The sequence below is a fragment of the Oncorhynchus kisutch genome, linkage group LG16 (assembly GCF_002021735.2).
Source record: "Oncorhynchus kisutch isolate 150728-3 linkage group LG16, Okis_V2, whole genome shotgun sequence".
Lineage (NCBI taxonomy): Eukaryota > Metazoa > Chordata > Actinopteri > Salmoniformes > Salmonidae > Oncorhynchus > Oncorhynchus kisutch.
In genome coordinates, this window is record NC_034189.2 from 37541923 (window position 1) to 37563728 (window position 21806).

A 21806-nucleotide genomic window follows, 5' to 3' on the forward strand; every position below is an offset into this window, starting at 1 on the left:
ACTACATTCCTAAAGAAAATAATGTACATTTTACTCCATACATTTTCCCTGACACCTGAAAGTACTTGTTAAAAATGGTGCAATTCATGCACTTATTAACCGCCTCTGATCTGGCGGACTCACTAAACACAAATGCTTCATTTGTAAGTGTTGTAGTGCGCCCCTGGCTATCTGTATATTAAAAAAAACAAGAAGATGGTGCTGTCTGCTTTTCTTAATATAGGGCATTTGAAATCCTTTTACTTTTGATACTTTAGTATGTTGTACCAACTATTTACTTTTGATACTGAAGTATACTTAAAACCAAATACTTTTACTCAAGTAGAATTTTACTTGGTGACTTTCACTTTTACTTGTCATTTTTTATTAAGGTATCTTCACTTTTACTCAATGACAATTGGGTACTTTTCCATCTATAGCCATCCCGCCAGACTGGATGACAAAGCAAGTAGGACACTGATCAGACAGCTACCAAAAGTCCATTAGCAACTTTGAAAGAGCTACACACTTTTACGGCCAAGACTGGTCAAAGTGTGCATGTGACAACTACAGTGCACTTGGAAAGTATTCAAACCCCTTGACTTTTTAGACATTTTGTTATGTTACAGCCTTATTCTAAAATGGATTAAATAAATGTTTTTCCTCATCAATCTACTCACAATACCCCATAATGACAAAGTGAATCCTGTTTCTATTGATTATCATTGAGATATTTCTACATATTGATTGGAGTCCACCTGTGGTAAATTCAATTGATTGGACATGATTTGGAAAGGCTCACACCTGTGGTCCCACAGTTGACAATGCATGTCAGAGCAAAAATCAAGCCATGAGGTTGAAGGAATTGTCCGTAGAGCTCCGAGACAGGATTGTGTCGAGGCACAGATCTGGGGAAAGGTATCAAAAATGTCTACAGCATTGAAGGTCCCCAAGAACAGCCTAATGGTTAGAGTGTTGGGCCAGTAACTGAAAGGCTTCTAGATTGAATCCCCGAGCTGACAAGGTAAAAATCAGTCATTCTGCCCCAAAACAAGGCAGTTAACTGTTCCCAGGCTTTTGTAAATAAGAATTTGTTCTTAACTGACATGCCTAGTTAAATAAAATACAAATATATATTTTTTAATAAATGTGCACATTTATCTAAAATCCTGTTTTTTCTTTGTCATTATGGGGTATTGTGTATAGATTGATGAGGGGGAAAAAATTATTTAATCCATTTTAGAATAAGGCTGTAACGTAACAAATCCCATTTGAAGTATGGGGGAAAAAAACACTTGGGAGACTGTCGCCATGTGGCAAAACGTTTTAGGGTCTGACGAAAACAAAAATGAAAGTTTTTGGCCTAAATGTAAAGTGTTACATTTGGCACAAACCCAACATGGCACATCCCCAAAGAACACCATCCTTAATGTGAAGCTTGGTGGCAGCATCATATTATGGGGATTTTTCTCATTGTCAGGGACTTATCAGGATAGAAGGGACAATTTATGGAGCAATGTACAGAAAAGTCCTTGAGGAAAACCTGCTGCCCTCTATAAGAAAGACGAAACTGAGATGGGATTTCACCTTTCAGCATGACAATGACTCGAAGCACACATCCAAAGTTACAGTGGAGTGGCTAAGGAAAAAAAAGGTAAACGTCTGTGAATGGCCCTGTCAGAGCCCTGACCTAAATCCAATCTTAAATTTGTGGCATGAAGATTGCTGTTCATCAACGCTCCCCAAGGAATGTGACCGAGCTTGAACAATTTTGCAAAGAAGAATGTTCGAGGTGTGCAAAGTTGGTAGTGACCTATCCCTATAGACTAGGGCCAACCCCAATTAGTCAACTGGTCAATTGTTTGGTCGTTAGGCTGTTGGTCGACCGAGATTGTTTTAGTCGAGCAGTAACAAATGTATATATGAGGCTTCATATAGACTGGGTGTGACGCAATCGCGGAGCCCACAGAGGCATGCAGAGGCCAAACCGAGCTCTGTACTGCATTGCCATGCGCCATCCAAATGTTCTAACAGCGCGGAGAGCACTGTATTGCTCCGCGTTGACTTGATTGGTTGACTGTAGGTGGGGGCGGTACATCCTGTATAAACACAAACTCACTTCATTGACAACAGCTCTGCACTGCCCTCCAAGAAATATGAATGCCCTGACTTCTGCTGAGGCCATATCGCCGTAAATGCTGAATGGCCAATGCAGACATCGGATTGACCATGGGTCCAGATGCACAATCCACTTCTCTCTCCAGAATCTGCGAAAGCCAGCAGGGGCGGGAGGAAATTTGTTGGGTCAGGTTAAGGTTTTTGTCTTCTGGTTATCTAGATCTGGCACCCTCTTGAGGCATTTGTCTTATTTCATCAAACTGTAAACTTAAAGCATCAGACAAGCTCAATGCATATAGTTGATTTTATTAAAACACATAAGGTTTGTCTATATATGGAAAAATACACATTTAAAAATGTCTACCAATTGATTGGTAGAAAGAACAGATTACTTTTGGTCGACCAAGATTTTTTGAGGTCGGGGATAGGCCTACAACAGACTCACAGCTGTAATTTATGCCAAAGGTGCTTCTCCTGGGTATTAACTCAGTGGGCTGGAGACTTATCCAATTATGATATTTTAGTTTTAAGGGGATTTTTTTTGTGTGTGGAAAAAATATATAAAGTACCAGTCAAAAGTTTGGACACATCTACTCATGCCAGAGTTTTTCTCTATTTTTCACTATTTTCTACATTGTAGAATAATAGTGAAGACGTCAACTATAAAATAACACATATGGAATCATGTAGTAAACGAAAAAAGTTTTAAACAAATCTAAATATATTTTATATTTGAGATTCTTCATGGTAGCCACCCTTGCCTTGATGACAGCTTTGCACACTCTTGGCATTCTCTCAACCAGCTTCATGAAGTAGTCACCTGGAATGTATTTCAATTAACAGGTGTGCCTTGTTAAAAGTTCATTTGTGGAATTTCTTTCCTTCTTAATGCGTCAGTCAGTTGTGTTGTGACATATACAATTAGTTCAAAATGATTTACTGTAAATTAAAATTAAAAAAAAATCAAGGTACATGTTGCTTTTATATTTTTTGTTCAGTGTAGATAGCCAATATCAACAGCAATGTTGCTGCTGCACGATTCTGAATTAAGTGATAATGCCCAAGAAGACGGTATTTGGAGGATATATTGGCATGGGCATTGAAGACAGTAACCTTTGATGATTTGAAAAGACTGGTGTTTCAGCAGGGTGCAATTTTGTTGTGCAAAAAATGTTTGGGGCAGCAGTACTTCGCTGGATTTGGTGGAGTTTGACGTTTAAATGGCAATGTGTATTGTTTTTGTGTAGAATGATCATATATTTCACAATGAAACTGAGAATGTCTTGATGTGTGACATTTTGGTAATTTCTTCTGAGTGAATAGGGTGGAAATACATTTGTTTTCTAATTTGTTTCCGTTAAGATGGCATTCTGTGCGCACCACAATGGAGGCGTCCTTCCTACGAATTGGACGTGATTGCTTATTCAAGGTAGTAATGTAAACAAATAACTGTTTGCAATGTTCTCCGTTTATTACCAAGTACTTCACCATATTTCAGTGTAAATCCGTTTGGCTTGATGTCTAGGTTGCTACAGTTGTTAGCCTAGTAGTTTCTTTGGATGGGTCTAATTCTGGAAGCTGATTGGTTAACGTTCCAGAAGTTACCACCGGCTAAAGCTATGACGTTGAAGTTCCTATTTACTATGTTCCAGCTCACGGTCTCATCAGCCTCGCCAGACAATTTATAAACTTGAAATCCACCTAGACACTATCTCCCATTTATTTTAGACTAGCATTTGGGTTTTCAATAGAGGATACTTTTTTATTAACCTTACTCTCGGTCTCTGACATTTGCAACATTGTTTCAATATTGAAACGTCGTCGTCTCCGGTTTAACATGAATGATACTTTCAATGTATAAACGTTTCAGGCACTGACTGAAGTGAACACTTTCCACGAGAGACGCATATCATGGAAAAGTAATATGGTGGTAAATTCCAAATGCATTTAAATACATTTTATTAAGTATTTACAATGTTTGTAAATTAAGGCTACAAACCAAACATATAAACTCATTGGTTCAATCAAATTTTATTTTCAACATTTAAGACAACACTTCTCATACATTGATAACAATACATTGTCATCAACATTCTTCTACGGTAGTTGTAATATATTACTTATACTCCTTTAAAATATTTCAACATATTCACATACTGTACTTTATCAGTTAAGACTTTGCTCATTAAAAAGAATCGAGAGCATCACTGGTTTGAGAGTGAACATTAAAAGAGCACTACTGTGGGGTAACCGGGAAGGGGGTAGAGAGGTTGCACGCTATAAGGAAATGACTAGTCATAATCTAAGTCCTCCAACTTGAAGAGAGACCCAGCACAAACCAAAGCACTCGAGAATAGTAAGTTAATTTTACACACTCACTCCTAGACATTACACATAAGGAACAGGCTCTGCAAAAGCTGTTTTCCTTGACCACTCGCACTAACACGGCAGTGGAATTTCACTAGTATTTGTACATTATCTACACGGATACATAGCTGGTAACAACATACATTAAACTAATATTACACAAATGAAGATCTTTACCCCTCCACTGTGTTATGCTAACATTGTCAGACTTAACAGACTGAAGTCAGTCGTCTCTGCTGCCTCCGGATGTCCTTGTACATCTCATTTCGAATGCAGAACCCAAGATAATGGGAGGGTCATCATAAAGAATGAAATAACAGATAAAAGACCATATGAAAGATTGAAATGGTCTCATACCACCTGGAGGCTGATATTTCCCTTTCATCTGAATTGTCTTTCTGAGCTTCTATAAATACAACACTCAAAATAATAATTCCCGTTCTCTTATAAAGGAAATCAATTAATTTGAGACCCAAATTGAGTGAACCTGAAATACCTCTTCACAAACAGTTACAGCATTGGCCAAATATGTCCGTCACAACAAAGCCTGACCTCAGTCTCCAAAACAAAACACCTACAAATGGCTTTCCAACACAAATATAGCACTCTATATGAAACAGTGCTTTTTTGGCATATGAAAAAATACAATTAAAAACAACTAAAATATACATACTAAACGTGAAGATATGAATGCGTTGAAAATAACAAGAATTTTTCGGAACAAGTACAAAAACATTCCTGACATCACTGTATGATTCTTCCAACCATGGAAAAACAAATGATTTGTAGTACATTGGTGCTCATTATCTTGGCCTACGCTGCAAATGTAACTAGAAATCGGCACTCATTTAGAAATCATTTAGAAAACAGGAAATCTGCTCTTCAATTTCCCTCAAACCGTTCAACAATATACTTTGGGCCAATTTGATAGACAATATATTAGTGTGTACATTCGTACAGTACTTCTGTAATGTTTCAAATACACCCAAACATTTCTTTGGGTCTTTCATTTGAATTTCCAATCTGAAACACAACACTCAATATGTGGAACGTATAAAGGACAGTATAAAGATGACTGATTAGCTTCATTTTCATTCTCAGCATACTAACATTAACAACAGCTCTTTCCTTCACCAACACATTTTTTCCAGTGTCTCACCAAACCTTTGAGGGTATATCTCAAAGTATCTCTCTCTTCACATTCATGTACGCACTGTACCTTCTTTTGTACCTTTGTCTCACACCGACTAATAAATAACTTGAAACGCTTGAATTAAAGAAATAAAAGCTAAGATGTTCCAGCTAATACAACCAGGGGTTTTGAAATTGTCCGACCTGCAATGACATAATAGCCGTAGAGCGGTTTGTTAATAAACATGAACACAGTGTCAAAGGTTATATGGGAGGTTACAGTCTGTTGTCAGAGGGATGGCACAACAACAGTGTGGTCATCTGGGTGGTGTTCATTAGGCCACACAACGGAAGGTGTTTTGCAACGGAAAATTTAAATTAACATTTCTTATTGGACAAGGTAGTATCGCCCGGTTTCAGTCTTCTTGCTTCCGCTTGTTAACTAATGAACACGGACCAGGTGTTAATGCCACAGGGTGGGCTCTTTAAGACATACAGTGCATAAGCAATGATCATATGTGTTGTTCCAACATTTCTCTACATACAGTATATCATGTCTCAAAGGTTCATTGCGTTATAAGACGGCCTTTGAGATTTTAGATTAGCTGCGGAATGTTTCATAATTTTGTTCAACCAAATAATAGTGGAATCATGATATCATACATACACCATAATGATATAAATCATGAAGAGGAAAAAAATACATCACTTAAGACATTTTTGCAGAAAATGAATTCACACAGTCACACGGGCTGGGCCGTTGGGGAATGTCACTAGAGCTTGGTGAGACTTTGGGCAGGGGTAACGGGGGAGTGTACAGTATGGGTGTTAGGCTGGGTTAGGCTGAGCAGGGCTGGGTTAAACCGGGATGGACTAGGGCTCCTCGAAGAGCTGCAGGTCCAGTCGTACGACAATCTCTCCTGTGGGCACCTCGTGGAGCAGCAGCCTCTTGGTGATAGGCCCTTTGGAGCCCTGGTCCTTCTTAATGTCTGCCAGACGGATCTCTGTCCTGCCTAGGAAATCTACACACAAACAGACAGACAGAGGGATGATGAGTATACAAGTAAAGAGGGTTCAATATAAGGTTGTGTCACACCCTATACTGGGATAGAATATATTGCATGATGGCACACTGAATCAAAAAGGCCTCTAGTCAGTAAAAGGCTGTTTGTGTGTATGAGCTTGCGTGTTCGCATAGTCTCACCGCAGCCTTTTTAAACAGTGTTATTCTGGTGGGTGTGTGTGCGTCCGCAGCCTCACCGTCAGGAGAGAATTGGTCCCTCTCAAACACGGTGACACACAGCACGTCCTGCTCCAGGTCCTTGATGAAGAACTGACAGTTGGAGTTCCACTTGGGGTTGAGAGTGTCCTGCAGGGTCTTGGTGATGTGGCACTGGGAACCCATCGTCACCTCGCAGTACGGGTTGCTCTTACCTGAGAAGAGATCACAACCTAGGGTTGGGAAATTCCGCTCACTTTCCCCAAATCCCCTGGTTTGAAAGAAATCCCAAGTTGGAGGATTCCCTCTATGCTTATTCCCTCCTGATTCCTAAATCCTCAAAATGGGATTTCTGGAACAAACTTTGTCAAGTTACCAGAATTTTACAACCGAATAACAGATTGGCAGTTGTATAGACGTTTAGAATACCAATATGAGTATTCCTCCACAAAATAGTATTTTTAAATCTTCCACATACTTGTGCTCGATTAAGCTGGCCTGGTGAAATAGAACCAATGGAATAATCCCAAAAGGGCAAACCCCACCCATCTGGCACTGCAGGCAGGCTCAAAATACTATTTGAACCCCTGCATGTACTCTTAACACTATCATTCTTCTCCTGTGTACTGTTGGGATCAGCTAGACTTTGATCATTGAGGTAGTAAATGAATGATAGTAAATGAAAGAGACTATGTTAGAAGTTTATGGTTCTCTGAAGAAAGACAGGAGGCTTTGGAATGTGTTTGAAGGAGAAGAGAGCGATGTGTTGATATAGGGAAGACAAATGGATATCTGTGGATCAATAGGTGAGGGGTGAGTAATCAGGGTTAGTATCTGGTTACCTTCTTTCCTGTGGAGCCATAAACTGTGAGGGGGAGGAGTGTCTTAAGTAGGATGTATATAAACTGATGTCTGAAATGTTTTGCTGTCTGATTTCAGCTGTACAGAACCTTTGGGAATGATTCAACTTGGTTAAAGCTTCTAGTGTCCGTGAGTTATTTCCTCTGACAAATAAGAAACTAACTAAACAGCAATCGACACATGTATTAAAGGGTGGTGTGTGTCACTCTCTCGTGTCAGAGACACAGAGGTCAGTGTTGAGATCAACTTAAGTTCTGGGTGTGGCAGGGGATCATCTCTAGGGACTTACCGTGGGAGCGGCAGGGTTTCAGCTCGATGCCCTCCACAATGTTTACCATCAGCCGGCCGATGCCCGTGGCCCTCTGTGAGCGAACTGCATCGAGACAGACACAAATGTAAATGGTCAGAGGCAGACCTAAACGTAAATAGTCAAGAGGCAGACCTAAACGTAAATAGTCAAGAGGCAGACCTAAACGTAATGGTCAGAGGCAGACCTAAACGTAAATAGTCAAGAGGCAGACCTAAACGTAATGGTCAGAGGCAGACCTAAACGCAATAGTCAAGAGGCAGACCTAAACGCAATGGTCAGAGGCAGACCTAAACGCAATGGTCAGAGGCAGACCTAAACGTAAATAGTCAAGAGGCAGACCTAAACGTAAATAGTCAAGAGGCAGACCTAAACGTAAATAGTCAAGAGGCAGACCTAAACGTAAATAGTCAAGAGGCAGACCTAAACGCAATAGTCAAGAGGCAGACCTAAACGTAAATAGTCAAGAGGCAGACCTAAACGTAAATAGTCAAGAGGCAGACCTAAACGCAATAGTCAAGAGGCAGACCTAAACGCAATGGTCAGAGGCAGACCTAAACGTAAATAGTCAAGAGGCAGACCTAAACGTAATGGTCAGAGGCAGACCTAAACGTAAATAGTCAAGAGGCAGACCTAAACGTAATGGTCAAGAGGCAGACCTAAACGTAAATAGTCAAGAGGCAGACCTAAACGTAAATAGTCAAGAGGCAGACCTAAACGCAATAGTCAAGAGGCAGACCTAAACGTAATGGTCAGAGGCAGACCTAAACGTAAATAGTCAAGAGGCAGACCTAAACGCAATAGTCAAGAGGCAGACCTAAACGTAAATAGTCAAGAGGCAGACCTAAACGTAAATAGTCAAGAGGCAGACCTAAACGTAATGGTCAGAGGCAGACCTAAACGCAATAGTCAAGAGGCAGACCTAAACGCAATAGTCAAGAGGCAGACCTAAACGTAAATAGTCAAGAGGCAGACCTAAACGTAAATAGTCAAGAGGCAGACCTAAACGCAATAGTCAAGAGGCAGACCTAAACGTAAATAGTCAAGAGGCAGACCTAAACGTAAATAGTCAAGAGGCAGACCTAAACGCAAATAGTCAAGAGGCAGACCTAAACGCAATAGTCAAGAGGCAGACCTAAACGCAATAGTCAAGAGGCAGACCTAAACGCAATAGTCAAGAGGCAGACCTAAACGTAAATAGTCAAGAGGCAGACCTAAACGTAAATAGTCAAGAGGCAGACCTAAACGCAATGGTCAGAGGCAGACCTAAACGTAAATAGTCAAGAGGCAGACCTAAACGTAAATAGTCAAGAGGCAGACCTAAACGTAAATAGTCAAGAGGCAGACCTAAACGTAAATAGTCAAGAGGCAGACCTAAACGCAATAGTCAAGAGGCAGACCTAAACGTAATGGTCAGAGGCAGACCTAAACGTAAATAGTCAAGAGGCAGACCTAAACGTAATGGTCAGAGGCAGACCTAAACGTAAATAGTCAAGAGGCAGACCTAAACGTAAATAGTCAAGAGGCAGACCTAAACGTAATGGTCAGAGGCAGACCTAAACGTAATGGTCAGAGGCAGACCTAAACGTAAATAGTCAAGAGGCAGACCTAAACGTAAATAGTCAAGAGGCAGACCTAAACGTAAATAGTCAAGAGGCAGACCTAAACGTAATGGTCAGAGGCAGACCTAAACGTAAATAGTCAAGAGGCAGACCTAAACGTAAATAGTCAAGAGGCAGACCTAAACGCAATAGTCAAGAGGCAGACCTAAACGCAATAGTCAAGAGGCAGACCTAAACGTAATGGTCAGAGGCAGACCTAAACGTAATGGTCAGAGGCAGACCTAAACGTAATGGTCAGAGGCAGACCTAAACGTAAATAGTCAAGAGGCAGACCTAAACGCAATGGTCAGAGGCAGACCTAAACGTAATGGTCAAGAGGCAGACCTAAACGCAATAGTCAAGAGGCAGACCTAAACGTAATGGTCAGAGGCAGACCTAAACGTAATGGTCAGAGGCAGACCTAAACGCAATAGTCAAGAGGCAGACCTAAACGCAATGGTCAGAGGCAGACCTAAACGTAAATAGTCAAGAGGCAGACCTAAACGTAAATAGTCAAGAGGCAGACCTAAACGCAATAGTCAAGAGGCAGACCTAAACGCAATAGTCAAGAGGCAGACCTAAACGCAATAGTCAAGAGGCAGACCTAAACGCAATAGTCAAGAGGCAGACCTAAACGCAATAGTCAAGAGGCAGACCTAAACGCAATGGTCAGAGGCAGACCTAAACGTAATGGTCAAGAGGCAGACCTAAACGCAATAGTCAAGAGGCAGACCTAAACGTAATGGTCAGAGGCAGACCTAAACGCAATAGTCAAGAGGCAGACCTAAACGTAAATAGTCAAGAGGCAGACCTAAACGTAAATAGTCAAGAGGCAGACCTAAACGCAATAGTCAAGAGGCAGACCTAAACGCAATAGTCAAGAGGCAGACCTAAACGTAAATAGTAAAGAGGCAGACCTAAACGCAATAGTCAAGAGGCAGACCTAAACGTAATGGTCAGAGGCAGACCTAAACGCAATAGTCAAGAGGCAGACCTAAACGTAAATAGTCAAGAGGCAGACCTAAACGCAATGGTCAGAGGCAGACCTAAACGTAAATAGTCAAGAGGCAGACCTAAACGTAAATAGTCAAGAGGCAGACCTAAACGTAATGGTCAGAGGCAGACCTAAACGTAATGGTCAGAGGCAGACCTAAACGCAATGGTCAGAGGCAGACCTAAACGCAATGGTCAGAGGCAGACCTAAACGTAATGGTCAGAGGCAGACCTAAACGTAATGGTCAGAGGCAGACCTAAACGTAAATAGTCAAGAGGCAGACCTAAACGTAAATAGTCAAGAGGCAGACCTAAACGCAATGGTCAGAGGCAGACCTAAACGTAAATAGTCAAGAGGCAGACCTAAACGTAATGGTCAGAGGCAGACCTAAACGTAAATAGTCAAGAGGCAGACCTAAACGTAAATAGTCAAGAGGCAGACCTAAACGCAATGGTCAGAGGCAGACCTAAACGTAAATAGTCAAGAGGCAGACCTAAACGTAAATAGTCAAGAGGCAGACCTAAACGCAATAGTCAAGAGGCAGACCTAAACGCAATGGTCAGAGGCAGACCTAAACGCAATAGTCAAGAGGCAGACCTAAACGCAATGGTCAGAGGCAGACCTAAACGTAAATAGTCAAGAGGCAGACCTAAACGTAAATAGTCAAGAGGCAGACCTAAACGCAATGGTCAGAGGCAGACCTAAACGCAATAGTCAAGAGGCAGACCTAAACGCAATAGTCAAGAGGCAGACCTAAACGCAATAGTCAAGAGGCAGACCTAAACGCAATGGTCAGAGGCAGACCTAAACGCAATGGTCAGAGGCAGACCTAAACGCAATAGTCAAGAGGCAGACCTAAACGTAAATAGTCAAGAGGCAGACCTAAACGCAATAGTCAAGAGGCAGACCTAAACGTAAATAGTCAAGAGGCAGACCTAAACGTAAATAGTCAAGAGGCAGACCTAAACGTAATGGTCAGAGGCAGACCTAAACGTAAATAGTCAAGAGGCAGACCTAAACGCAATAGTCAAGAGGCAGACCTAAACGCAATAGTCAAGAGGCAGACCTAAACGTAATGGTCAGAGGCAGACCTAAACGTAAATAGTCAAGAGGCAGACCTAAACGTAAATAGTCAAGAGGCAGACCTAAACGCAATAGTCAAGAGGCAGACCTAAACGTAAATAGTCAAGAGGCAGACCTAAACGTAATGGTCAGAGGCAGACCTAAACGTAATGGTCAGAGGCAGACCTAAACGTAATGGTCAGAGGCAGACCTAAACGTAATGGTCAGAGGCAGACCTAAACGCAATAGTCAAGAGGCAGACCTAAACGTAAATAGTCAAGAGGCAGACCTAAACGTAAATAGTCAAGAGGCAGACCTAAACGCAATAGTCAAGAGGCAGACCTAAACGTAAATAGTCAAGAGGCAGACCTAAACGTAATGGTCAGAGGCAGACCTAAACGTAAATAGTCAAGAGGCAGACCTAAACGTAAATAGTCAAGAGGCAGACCTAAACGTAAATAGTCAAGAGGCAGACCTAAACGTAAATAGTCAAGAGGCAGACCTAAACGTAATGGTCAGAGGCAGACCTAAACGTAAATAGTCAAGAGGCAGACCTAAACGTAATGGTCAGAGGCAGACCTAAACGTAAATAGTCAAGAGGCAGACCTAAACGTAATGGTCAGAGGCAGACCTAAACGTAATGGTCAGAGGCAGACCTAAACGCAATAGTCAAGAGGCAGACCTAAACGCAATAGTCAAGAGGCAGACCTAAACGTAATGGTCAGAGGCAGACCTAAACGTAATGGTCAGAGGCAGACCTAAACGCAATAGTCAAGAGGCAGACCTAAACGCAATAGTCAAGAGGCAGACCTAAACGCAATAGTCAAGAGGCAGACCTAAACGCAATAGTCAAGAGGCAGACCTAAACGTAATGGTCAGAGGCAGACCTAAACGTAAATAGTCAAGAGGCAGACCTAAACGCAATAGTCAAGAGGCAGACCTAAACGTAAATAGTCAAGAGGCAGACCTAAACGCAATGGTCAGAGGCAGACCTAAACGCAATAGTCAAGAGGCAGACCTAAACGCAATAGTCAAGAGGCAGACCTAAACGCAATAGTCAAGAGGCAGACCTAAACGCAATGGTCAGAGGCAGACCTAAACGCAATGGTCAGAGGCAGACCTAAACGCAATGGTCAGAGGCAGACCTAAACGCAATGGTCAGAGGCAGACCTAAACGCAATGGTCAGAGGCAGACCTAAACGCAATGGTCAGAGGAAGACCTAAACGCAATGGTCAGAGGCAGACCTAAACGCAATGGTCAGAGGCAGACCTAAACGCAATGGTCAGAGGCAGACCTAAACGCAATGGTCAGAGGCAGACCTAAACGCAATGGTCAGAGGCAGACCTAAACGCAATGGTCAGGGGCAGACCTAAACGCAATGGTCAGAGGCAGACCTAAACGCAATGGTCAGAGGCAGACCTAAACGCAATGGTCAGAGGCAGACCTAAACGCAATGGTCAGAGGCAGACTTAAACGCAATGGTCAGAGGCAGACCTAAACGCAATGGTCAGAGGCAGACCTAAACGCAATGGTCAGAGGCAGACCTAAACGCAATGGTCAGAGGCAGACCTAAACGCAATGGTCAGAGGCAGACCTAAACGCAATGGTCAGAGGCAGACCTAAACGCAATGATCAGAGGCAGACCTAAACGTAATGGTCAGAGGCAGACCTAAACGTAATGGTCAGAGGCAGACCTAAACGCAATGGTCAGAGGCAGACCTAAACGTAATGGTCAGAGGCAGACCTAAACGTAATGGTCAGAGGCAGACCTAAACGCAATGGTCAGAGGCAGACCTAAACGCAATGGTCAGAGGCAGACCTAAACGTAATGGTCAGAGGCAGACCTAAACGTAATGGTCAGAGGCAGACCTAAACGTAATGGTCAGAGGCAGACCTAAACGCAATGGTCAGAGGCAGACCTAAACGTAATGGTCAGAGGCAGACCTAAACGCAATGGTCAGAGGCAGACCTAAACGCAATGGTCAGAGGCAGACCTAAACGCAATGGTCAGAGGCAGACCTAAACGCAATGGTCAGAGGCAGACCTAAACGCAATGGTCAGAGGCAGACCTAAACGCAATGGTCAGAGGCAGACCTAAACGTAATGGTCAGAGGCAGACCTAAACGTAATGGTCAGAGGCTGACCTAAGCTTAATGGTCAGAGGCAAACACACAGAAAAGTCAGAGGAAACTAAGCCAGCATGAAAACACTCAGTTGTCATGAGAGATAGTTTGGTAACACTTTACATGAAGTTGCTCTTATACCTGTGTACTAACACTGTACAGACATTAGAAACCAAATCATTGTTAGCCAGTTCCTTGCTTCTTAGTGAAATTAAGCCATTTTTGTTAAAAGTGGAATAGCCACTATTCCTCATGTATAACACAGAAATCGCTCAACTCCACAATCCCTACACTACTATGTAGCAACATTTTAATCAACATGTTACTTGCACAAATACAAGGTTACAACGATAAGGGGGTAACTTCAAGTAATAATACAAAGGTACCTAAAGAAGACACTCATATAAAGTGTTACCAACAGTGCTTTTGAGACCCTGGTCCGGGAGGGTAGGTGACAAAGCTGTCCCTCCCAGACACAGTGGACCTAAAGAGGAGCAGAGAGAGACTATTATACCCAGGTAGGCCTTCTCCCTCTTCTTCTTCTCTGTCTCGATGAAGAGTTCCGAAGCTGCCTTGATCTTCTGCACCCAAGCAGTCCTGCATGAGTCATCACAACAAGGTCAAAAGAAAGCCTTGGCTATGTGTGCGTAAGAGAGAGAGTGTGTGTGTGTGTGTGACTGCATGCATACGTCTGTGTGTGTACCTCTCGTTGATGCTCTCTGCCCGTATGGTGTAGACCCTGTCGATGTGGGAGATGTGGAAGATGGGCTCGTCTCCCGAAGGATCTGTTGGCAGCTTCACCAACACCTCATTCAGGAAGATGGGCTGTAGTGGGGGTCAAAGGTCCGAGGTCACAACAAGGTCAGAACTCCTGGGGTGCATCGCAATAATATCTCCTCTCGTTCCTGAATTGTGCACTCGTTTACTATATCCCACAAATCTAAAAGCATGAGATTGGTGCAGGTTTGGGGTAGAGGGAATATCCACAATATTTTTTATACAGGTAATTTCCTTTCAAATCAGTGAAGAGAAGTGAACAAAAGTACAGGAAGAAGAGATAATTTGGGATGTAGCCCTGGTCTTGAACATGCCACACTACTGTACGTGGGGATTTGTCCAAGACCAAGGCTACGTCCCAATTATCTCTCCTTCCTCCCAAAGTGGTCCTATGGGCCCTGGTCAAAAGTACTGTATTCTCTATAGCAGTGGTTCTCAAGTGATTTTGCCTTGGAACCCAAATTGAAGCAGGTTCTCTCAGTCGCGACCCAATAATCCATCGCCAAAATGAGTTGCCAAAATACAATGTGGAAAATATTTATTTAAAATTATTTTATTAAATTTTTTGTCATTTTAGCCACAATTTCATGATATCCAATTACGATCTTGTCTCATCGCTGCAACTCCCCAACGGGCTCGGGAGAGGCGACGTTCGAGTCATGCGCTTTATTGATAGTAAATATAGCAATTACATGGCAAGGGAACAACCTGACGAAGATCTGTTTCAGATGGAAACGTTGCCAATAAAGCGGTGAATTGGGAGCTTTAACGTGTGCAGGCCTTCTTGTTCTATACTAGTATTCTTTATTAGCCCAGCGCCTATGTTTTTAAGGATGTGCGTACGACCACAAACTTTTCTATAAAGGGAACAACATTAATACAATCTTGCCCATATTCTTGATGAAGAATGTTAATAAACTCACTGGCTTGAGACCACAAAATCATCCAAAATAGTGTTGCTAATAATTCTATATTGAAAATACTGTGATTGAAGAAACATTTTTATATTTAATCTCTGAACAGGAGACAGGCCAGTACATCAGGAGACGTGGAGGAGGCCGTAGGAGGGCAACAACCCAGCAGCAGGACCGCTTTGTGCAAGGAGGAGCAGGAGGAGCACTGCCAGAGCCCTGCAAAATGACCTCCAGCAGGCCACAAATGTGCATGTGTCTGCTCAAACGGTCAGAAACAGACTCCATGAGGGTGGTATGAGGGCCCGACGTCCACAGGTGGGGGTTGTGCTTACAGCCCAACACCGTGCAGGACGTTTGGCATTTGCCAGAGAACACCAAGATTGGCAAATTCGCCACTGGCGCCCTGTGCTCTTCACAGATGAAAGCAGGTTCACACTGAGCACGTGACAGACGTGACAGCGTCTGGAGACGCCATGGAGAACGTTCTGCTGCCTGCAACATCCTCCAGCATGACCGGTTTGGCGGTGGGCCAGTCATGGTGTGGGGTGGCATTTCTTTGGAGCACAGCCCTCCATGTGCTCGCCAGAGGTAGCCTGACTGCCATTAGGTACCGAGATGAGATCCTCAGACCCCTTGTGAGACCATATGCTGGTGCGGTTGGCCCTGGGTTCCTCCTAATGCAAGACAATGCTAGACCTCATGTGGCTGGAGTGTGTCAGCAGTTCCTGCAAGAGGAAGGCATTGATGCTATGGACTGGCCCGCCAGTTCCCCAGACCTTAATCCAATTGAACACATCTGGGACATCATGTCTCGCTCCATCCACCAACACCACGTTGCACCTCATCAGGAGCATGCCCAGGCGTTGTAGGGAGGTCACAGGCACGTGGAGGCCACACACACTACTGAGCCTCATTTTGACTTGTTTTAAGGACATTACATCAAAGCTGGATCAGCCTGTAGTGTGGTTTTCCACTTTAATTTTGAGTGTGACTCCAAATCCAGACCTCCATGGGTTGATAAATTTGATTTCCATTGATCATTTTTGTGTGATTTTGTTGTCAGCACATTCAACTATGTAAAGAAAAAAGTATTTAATAAGAATATTTCATTTATTCAGATCTAGGATGTGTTATTTTAGTGTTCCCTTTATTTTTTAAAGCAGTGTATATATATATATATATATATATATATATATATATATTTTTTTTTTTATACGTTCATTTTTTTTACACAGACACCCATGACCCACTCAAAACCTCACACGATCCAAATTTGGGTCACGACCCACAAGTTGAAGATTGCTTCTCTATAGGGTGCAATTTGGGATGCGGACAATGTGTACGTTGGCGAGAGGAGAGTACTTACGGTCTTGTACATGCGGTACTGCAGGTGGGACTTGGCACTGAACACCTTGTCGCAGCCCGAGAAGCCCAGGGGCTTGATGATCTGAGTCAGCAGGAGGAAGTCGTTGAATAGAAAGCCATACAGCTCCTTGTTGCTCTTGGCCTTGTAGAGTTTGCCGCTGTGCAGGAACTTGCGCGGGCCCAGGCAGTTGGTCACCGAGTTGAACACGAGTTGCTTAAAGGAAGTCGTTAAAGAAAAAGGGCCAAGTGAGTGAGTTGGGAGTGAGTCTGTTCACGGTGTGGAATTGTGCAAATTGTGTGTAATTTTGTGGAATCAAGTACATGTTCCTGTGCTTTTCATTGTGTTTTATTTCACCTTTATTTTACCAGGCAAGTCAGTTAAAAAAATATTCTTATTTTACAATCATTTGTGTTCTGTGTGTCTGTGTGTATTACCTCAGACAGCCCCTCACACTGGACGTGGGCCTGGATCCACTCTAGCCGGTCAGAGTTCTCCTTCTCCCTGACGCCCTCGTTGACCTGGGAACACAGCTCCTCAGCCTTCTCCAGAGCCTGCTTCAGATGGCTATGGTCCGGGTGAGCCTCCGGAGTATTCTCTAGGATCTGCACGGCATCACACATAGTTACAGACAGTCAATTCCAGTGTGTGTGTATTTATCAGTTAAATCTTTTATTTCTTTTCTTTAACCCTTATTTTTACCAGGTAGGTTTACTGAGGACACATTCTCATTTACAGCAACAACCTGGGGAATAGTTACAGGGGAGAGGGGGGATGAATGAGCCAATTGGAAGCTGGGTATGATTAGGTGGCCACAACAGTATGAGGGCCAGATTGGGAATTTAGCCAGGACACCGGGATTAACACGGGATTACGATAAATGCCATGGGATCTTTGGTGACCACAGAGAGTCAGGACAGGCGTTTAACGTCCTATCCAAAAGACAGCACCCTACACAGGGCAATGTCCCCAATCAGCACCCTGGGGCATTGGAATATATATTTTTTTAGACCAGAGGAAAGAGTGCCTCCTACTGGCCCTCCAACACCATTTCCAGCAGCATATGGTCTAACATCCAGGGACCGACCAGGACCAACCCTGTTTAGCTTCAGGGGCTGTGGTCAGGCTTCTCGATCACATACACTTTATTCGGATGGTGGGAAGAGTGTGTGTGAGAGAATGTGTGTGTACATACATTTTTTATGATGAGGGGGTAGCGCGTCACCCTTTGCATGGGTTTGAGGAGGAAGCTGGAGAGGGGCATTCCCTTACAACCTGGATCCATGGCCAGTCTCTGTAGGGGAGAGGAAATATTATCACTATCAGATATCAGCATAGAACCTAATAACACTCATATACAGTGGGGCAAAAAAGTATTTAGTCAGCCACCAATTGTGCAAGTTCACCCACTTAAAAAGATGAGGCCTGTAATTTTCATCATAGGTACACTTCAACTATGACAGACAAAATGACCAAAAAAAATCCAGAAAATCACATTGTAGGATTTTTTATGAATTTATTTGCAAATTATGGTGGAAAATAAGTATTTGGTCACCTACAAACAAGCAAGATTTCTGGCTCTCACAGACCTGTAACTTCTTATTTAAGAGGCTCCTCTGTCCTCCACTCATTACCTGTATTAATGGCAACTGTTCGAACTTGTTATCAGTATAAAAGACACCTGTCCACAACCTCAAACTGTCACACTCCAAACTCCACTATGGCCAAGACCAAAGAGACCAAAGAGGACACCAGAAACAAAATTGTAGACCTGCACCAGGCTGGGAAGACTGAATCTGCAATAGGTAAGCAGCTTGGTTTGAAGAAATCAACTGTGGGAGCAATTATTAGGAAATGGAAGACATACAAGACCACTGATAATCTCCCTCGATCTGGGGCTCCACGCAAGATCTCACCCCGTGGGGTCAAAATGATCACAGAACCACACAGGGGGACCTAGTGAATGACCTGCAGAGAGCTGGGACCAAAGTAACAAAGCCTACCATCACTAACACACTACGCTGCCAGGGACTCAAATCCTGCAGTGCCAGACGTGTCTCCCTGCTTAAGCCAGTACATGTCCAGGCCCGTCTGAAGTTTGCTAGAGAGCATTTGGATGATCCAGAAGAAGATTGGGAGAATGTCATATGGTCAGATGAAACCAAAATAGAACTTTTTGGTAAAAACTCAACTCGTTGTGTTTGGAGGACAAAGAATGCTGAGTTGCATCCAAAGAACACCATACCTACTGTGAAGCATGGGGATGGAAACATCATGCTTTGGGGCTGTTTTTCTGCAAAGGGACCAGGACGACTGATCCGTGTAAAGGAAAGAATGAATGGGGCCATGTATCGCGAGATTTTGAGTGAAAACCTCCTTCCATCAGCAAGGGCATTGAAGATGAAACGTGGCTGGGTCTTTCAGCATGACAATGATTCCAAACACACCGCCCGGGCAACGAAGGAGTGGCTTCGTAAGAAGCATTTCAAGGTCCTGGAGTGGCCTAGCCAGTCTCCAGATCTCAACCCCATAGAAAATCTTTGGAGGGAGTTGAAAGTCCGTGTTGCCCAGCAACAGCCCCAAAACATCACTGCTCTAGAGGAGATCTGCAAGGAGGAATGGGCAACAGTGTGTGAAAACCTTGTGAAGACTTACATAAAACATTTGACTTCTGTCATTGCCAACAAAGGGTATATAACAAAGTATTGAGATAAACTTATGTTATTGACCAAATACTTATTTTCCACCATAATTTGCAAATAAATAAATAAAAAATCCTACAATGTGATTTTCTGGATTTTGTTTGTTTGTATGCATGTACATACATAAAAATAAAAATATATACACACACTGCTCAAAAAAATAAACGGAACACTAAAATAACACATCCTAGATCTGAATGAATGAAATATTCTTATTAAATACTTTGTTCTTTACATAATTGAATGTGCTGACAACAAAATCACAAAAAAATTATCAATGGAAATCAAATGTATCAACCCATGGAGGTCTGGATTTGGAGTCACACTCAAAATTAAAGTGGAAAACCACACTACAGGCTGATCCAACGTTGATGTAATGACCTTAAAACAAGTCAAAATGAGGCTCAGTAGTGTGTGTGGTCTCCACGTGCCTGTTTGACCTCCCTACAACGCCTGGGCATGCTTCTGATGAGGTGGCGGATGGTCTCCTGAGTGATCTCCTCCCAGACCTGGACTAAAGCATCCGCCAACTCCTGGACAGTCTGTGGTGCAACGTGGTGTTGGTGGATGGAGCGAGACATGATGTCCCAGATGTGCTCGATTGGATTCAGGTCTGGGGAACGGGCGGGCCAGTCCATAGCATCAATGCCTTCCTCTTGCAGGAACTGCTGACACACTCCAGCCACATGAGGTCTAGCATTGTCTTGCATTAGGAGGAACCCAGGGCCAACCGCACCAGCATATGGTCTCACAAGGGGTCTGAGGATCTCATCTCGGTACTTAATGGCAGTCAGGCTACCTCTGGCGAGCACATGGAGGGCTGTGCGGCCCCCCAAAGAAATGCCACCCCACACCATGACTGACCCACCGCCAAACCGGTCATGCTGGAGGATGTTGCAGGCAGCAGAATGTTCTCCACGGCGTCTCCAGACTGTCACATGTGCTCAGTGTGAACCTGCTTTCATCTGTGAAGAGCACAGGGCGCCAGTGGCGAATTTGCCAATCTTGGTGTTCTCTGGCAAATGCCAAACGTCCTGCACGGTGTTGGGCTGTAAGCACAACCCCCACCTGTGGACGTCGGGCCCTCATACCACCCTCATGGAGTCTGTTTCTGACCGTTTGAGCAGACACATGCACATTTGTGGCCTACTGGAGGTCATTTTGCAGGGCTCTGGCAGTGCTTCTCCTGCTCCTCCTTGCACAAAGGCGGAGGTAGCGGTCCTGCTGCTGGGTTGTTGCCCTCCTACGGCCTCCTCCACATCTCCTGATGTACTGGCCTGTCTCCTGGTAGCGCCTCCATGCTCTGGACATTACGCTGACAGACACAGCAAACCTTCTTGCCACAGCTCGCATTGATGTGCCATCCTGGATGAGCTGCACTACCTGAGCCACTTGTGTGGGTTGTAGACTCCGTCTCATGCTACCACTAGAGTGAAAGCACCGCCAGCATTCAAAAGTGACCAAAACATCAGCCAGGAAGCATAGGAACTGAGAAGTGGTCTGTAGTTATCACCTGCAGAACCACTGCTTTATTGTGGGTGTCTTGCTAATTGCCTATAATTTCCACCTGTTGTCTATTCCATTTGCACAACAGCATGTGAAATTTATTGTCAATCTGTGTTGCTTCCTAAGTGGACAGTTTGATTTCACAGAAGTGTGATTGACTTAGAGTTACATTGTGTTGTTTAAGTGTTCCCTTTATTTTTTTGAGCAGTGTATATATAATGTATATATATGAATCACATTGGATCAGTGCTGTGGCTCGGCTACCCTCAAATAAGAAAGTATACTGACGCTAGTATCTCAGTCTAGTCTTGCTGTGTCAGACATCACACGAAGAAACCAAGTACGGCTGAGATCAAGGCTATTCACAGCCAACCAAACAAGGTGCATGAACTGAATGAGCACAAGACACTCCAGGCCAATAAGAGTTCAATACAAAATAGTCAAACATAGGGCTCTGGTCAAAAGTTGTGCAATATATAGGGAATATGATGCCATTTGGGATAGTGACACACGCAACACGTTCTTTGCGGCCTTTCTCCATTACCTTGACAAAGTCCTTGAACTCGGGCACCTCGTCAGTCTTCTGCTGGATGAGCGTGGCCCCGTTGAGCTGGCAGCTGCAGAAGCGGATGTAGGGCTGCATGTGGGGCAGCTGGGCTGTCAGAATGTCTCCAATCATCTTCACCGGCATCCGCTCGCCCGACATCTTCTTCCTAACCCTCAGAGCTCTGGTGATGGGGGACCGGAGGAAGGGGGCAGAAGAGAATGGGACAATTGAGTC

The 21806-nt window shown here is 43.5% G+C and overlaps 1 protein-coding gene across 4 annotated transcripts in view; it reads right to left on the reverse strand.

Annotated features, from left to right (window-relative positions):
- Positions 1-4108: 4108 nt before the first annotated feature.
- Positions 4109-21806, reverse strand: part of LOC109906775 (intersectin-1) — a 72749-nt gene continuing 55051 nt past the window's right edge. For all 4 annotated transcript variants that reach the window (XM_031792330.1, XM_031792332.1, XM_031792331.1 and 1 more), the window contains 9 exons: positions 21570-21753; positions 18013-18111; positions 17255-17422; positions 16821-17033; positions 14467-14588; positions 14278-14360; positions 7965-8048; positions 6856-7029; positions 4109-6617 (listed from right to left, as the gene is read on the reverse strand). In XM_031792330.1, coding sequence (XP_031648190.1) covers positions 6469-6617; positions 6856-7029; positions 7965-8048; positions 14278-14360; positions 14467-14588; positions 16821-17033; positions 17255-17422; positions 18013-18111; positions 21570-21753 — 1276 coding nt within the window. In that variant the 3' untranslated portion in view covers positions 4109-6468. The remainder of the gene's footprint in view (positions 6618-6855; positions 7030-7964; positions 8049-14277; positions 14361-14466; positions 14589-16820; positions 17034-17254; positions 17423-18012; positions 18112-21569; positions 21754-21806) is intronic.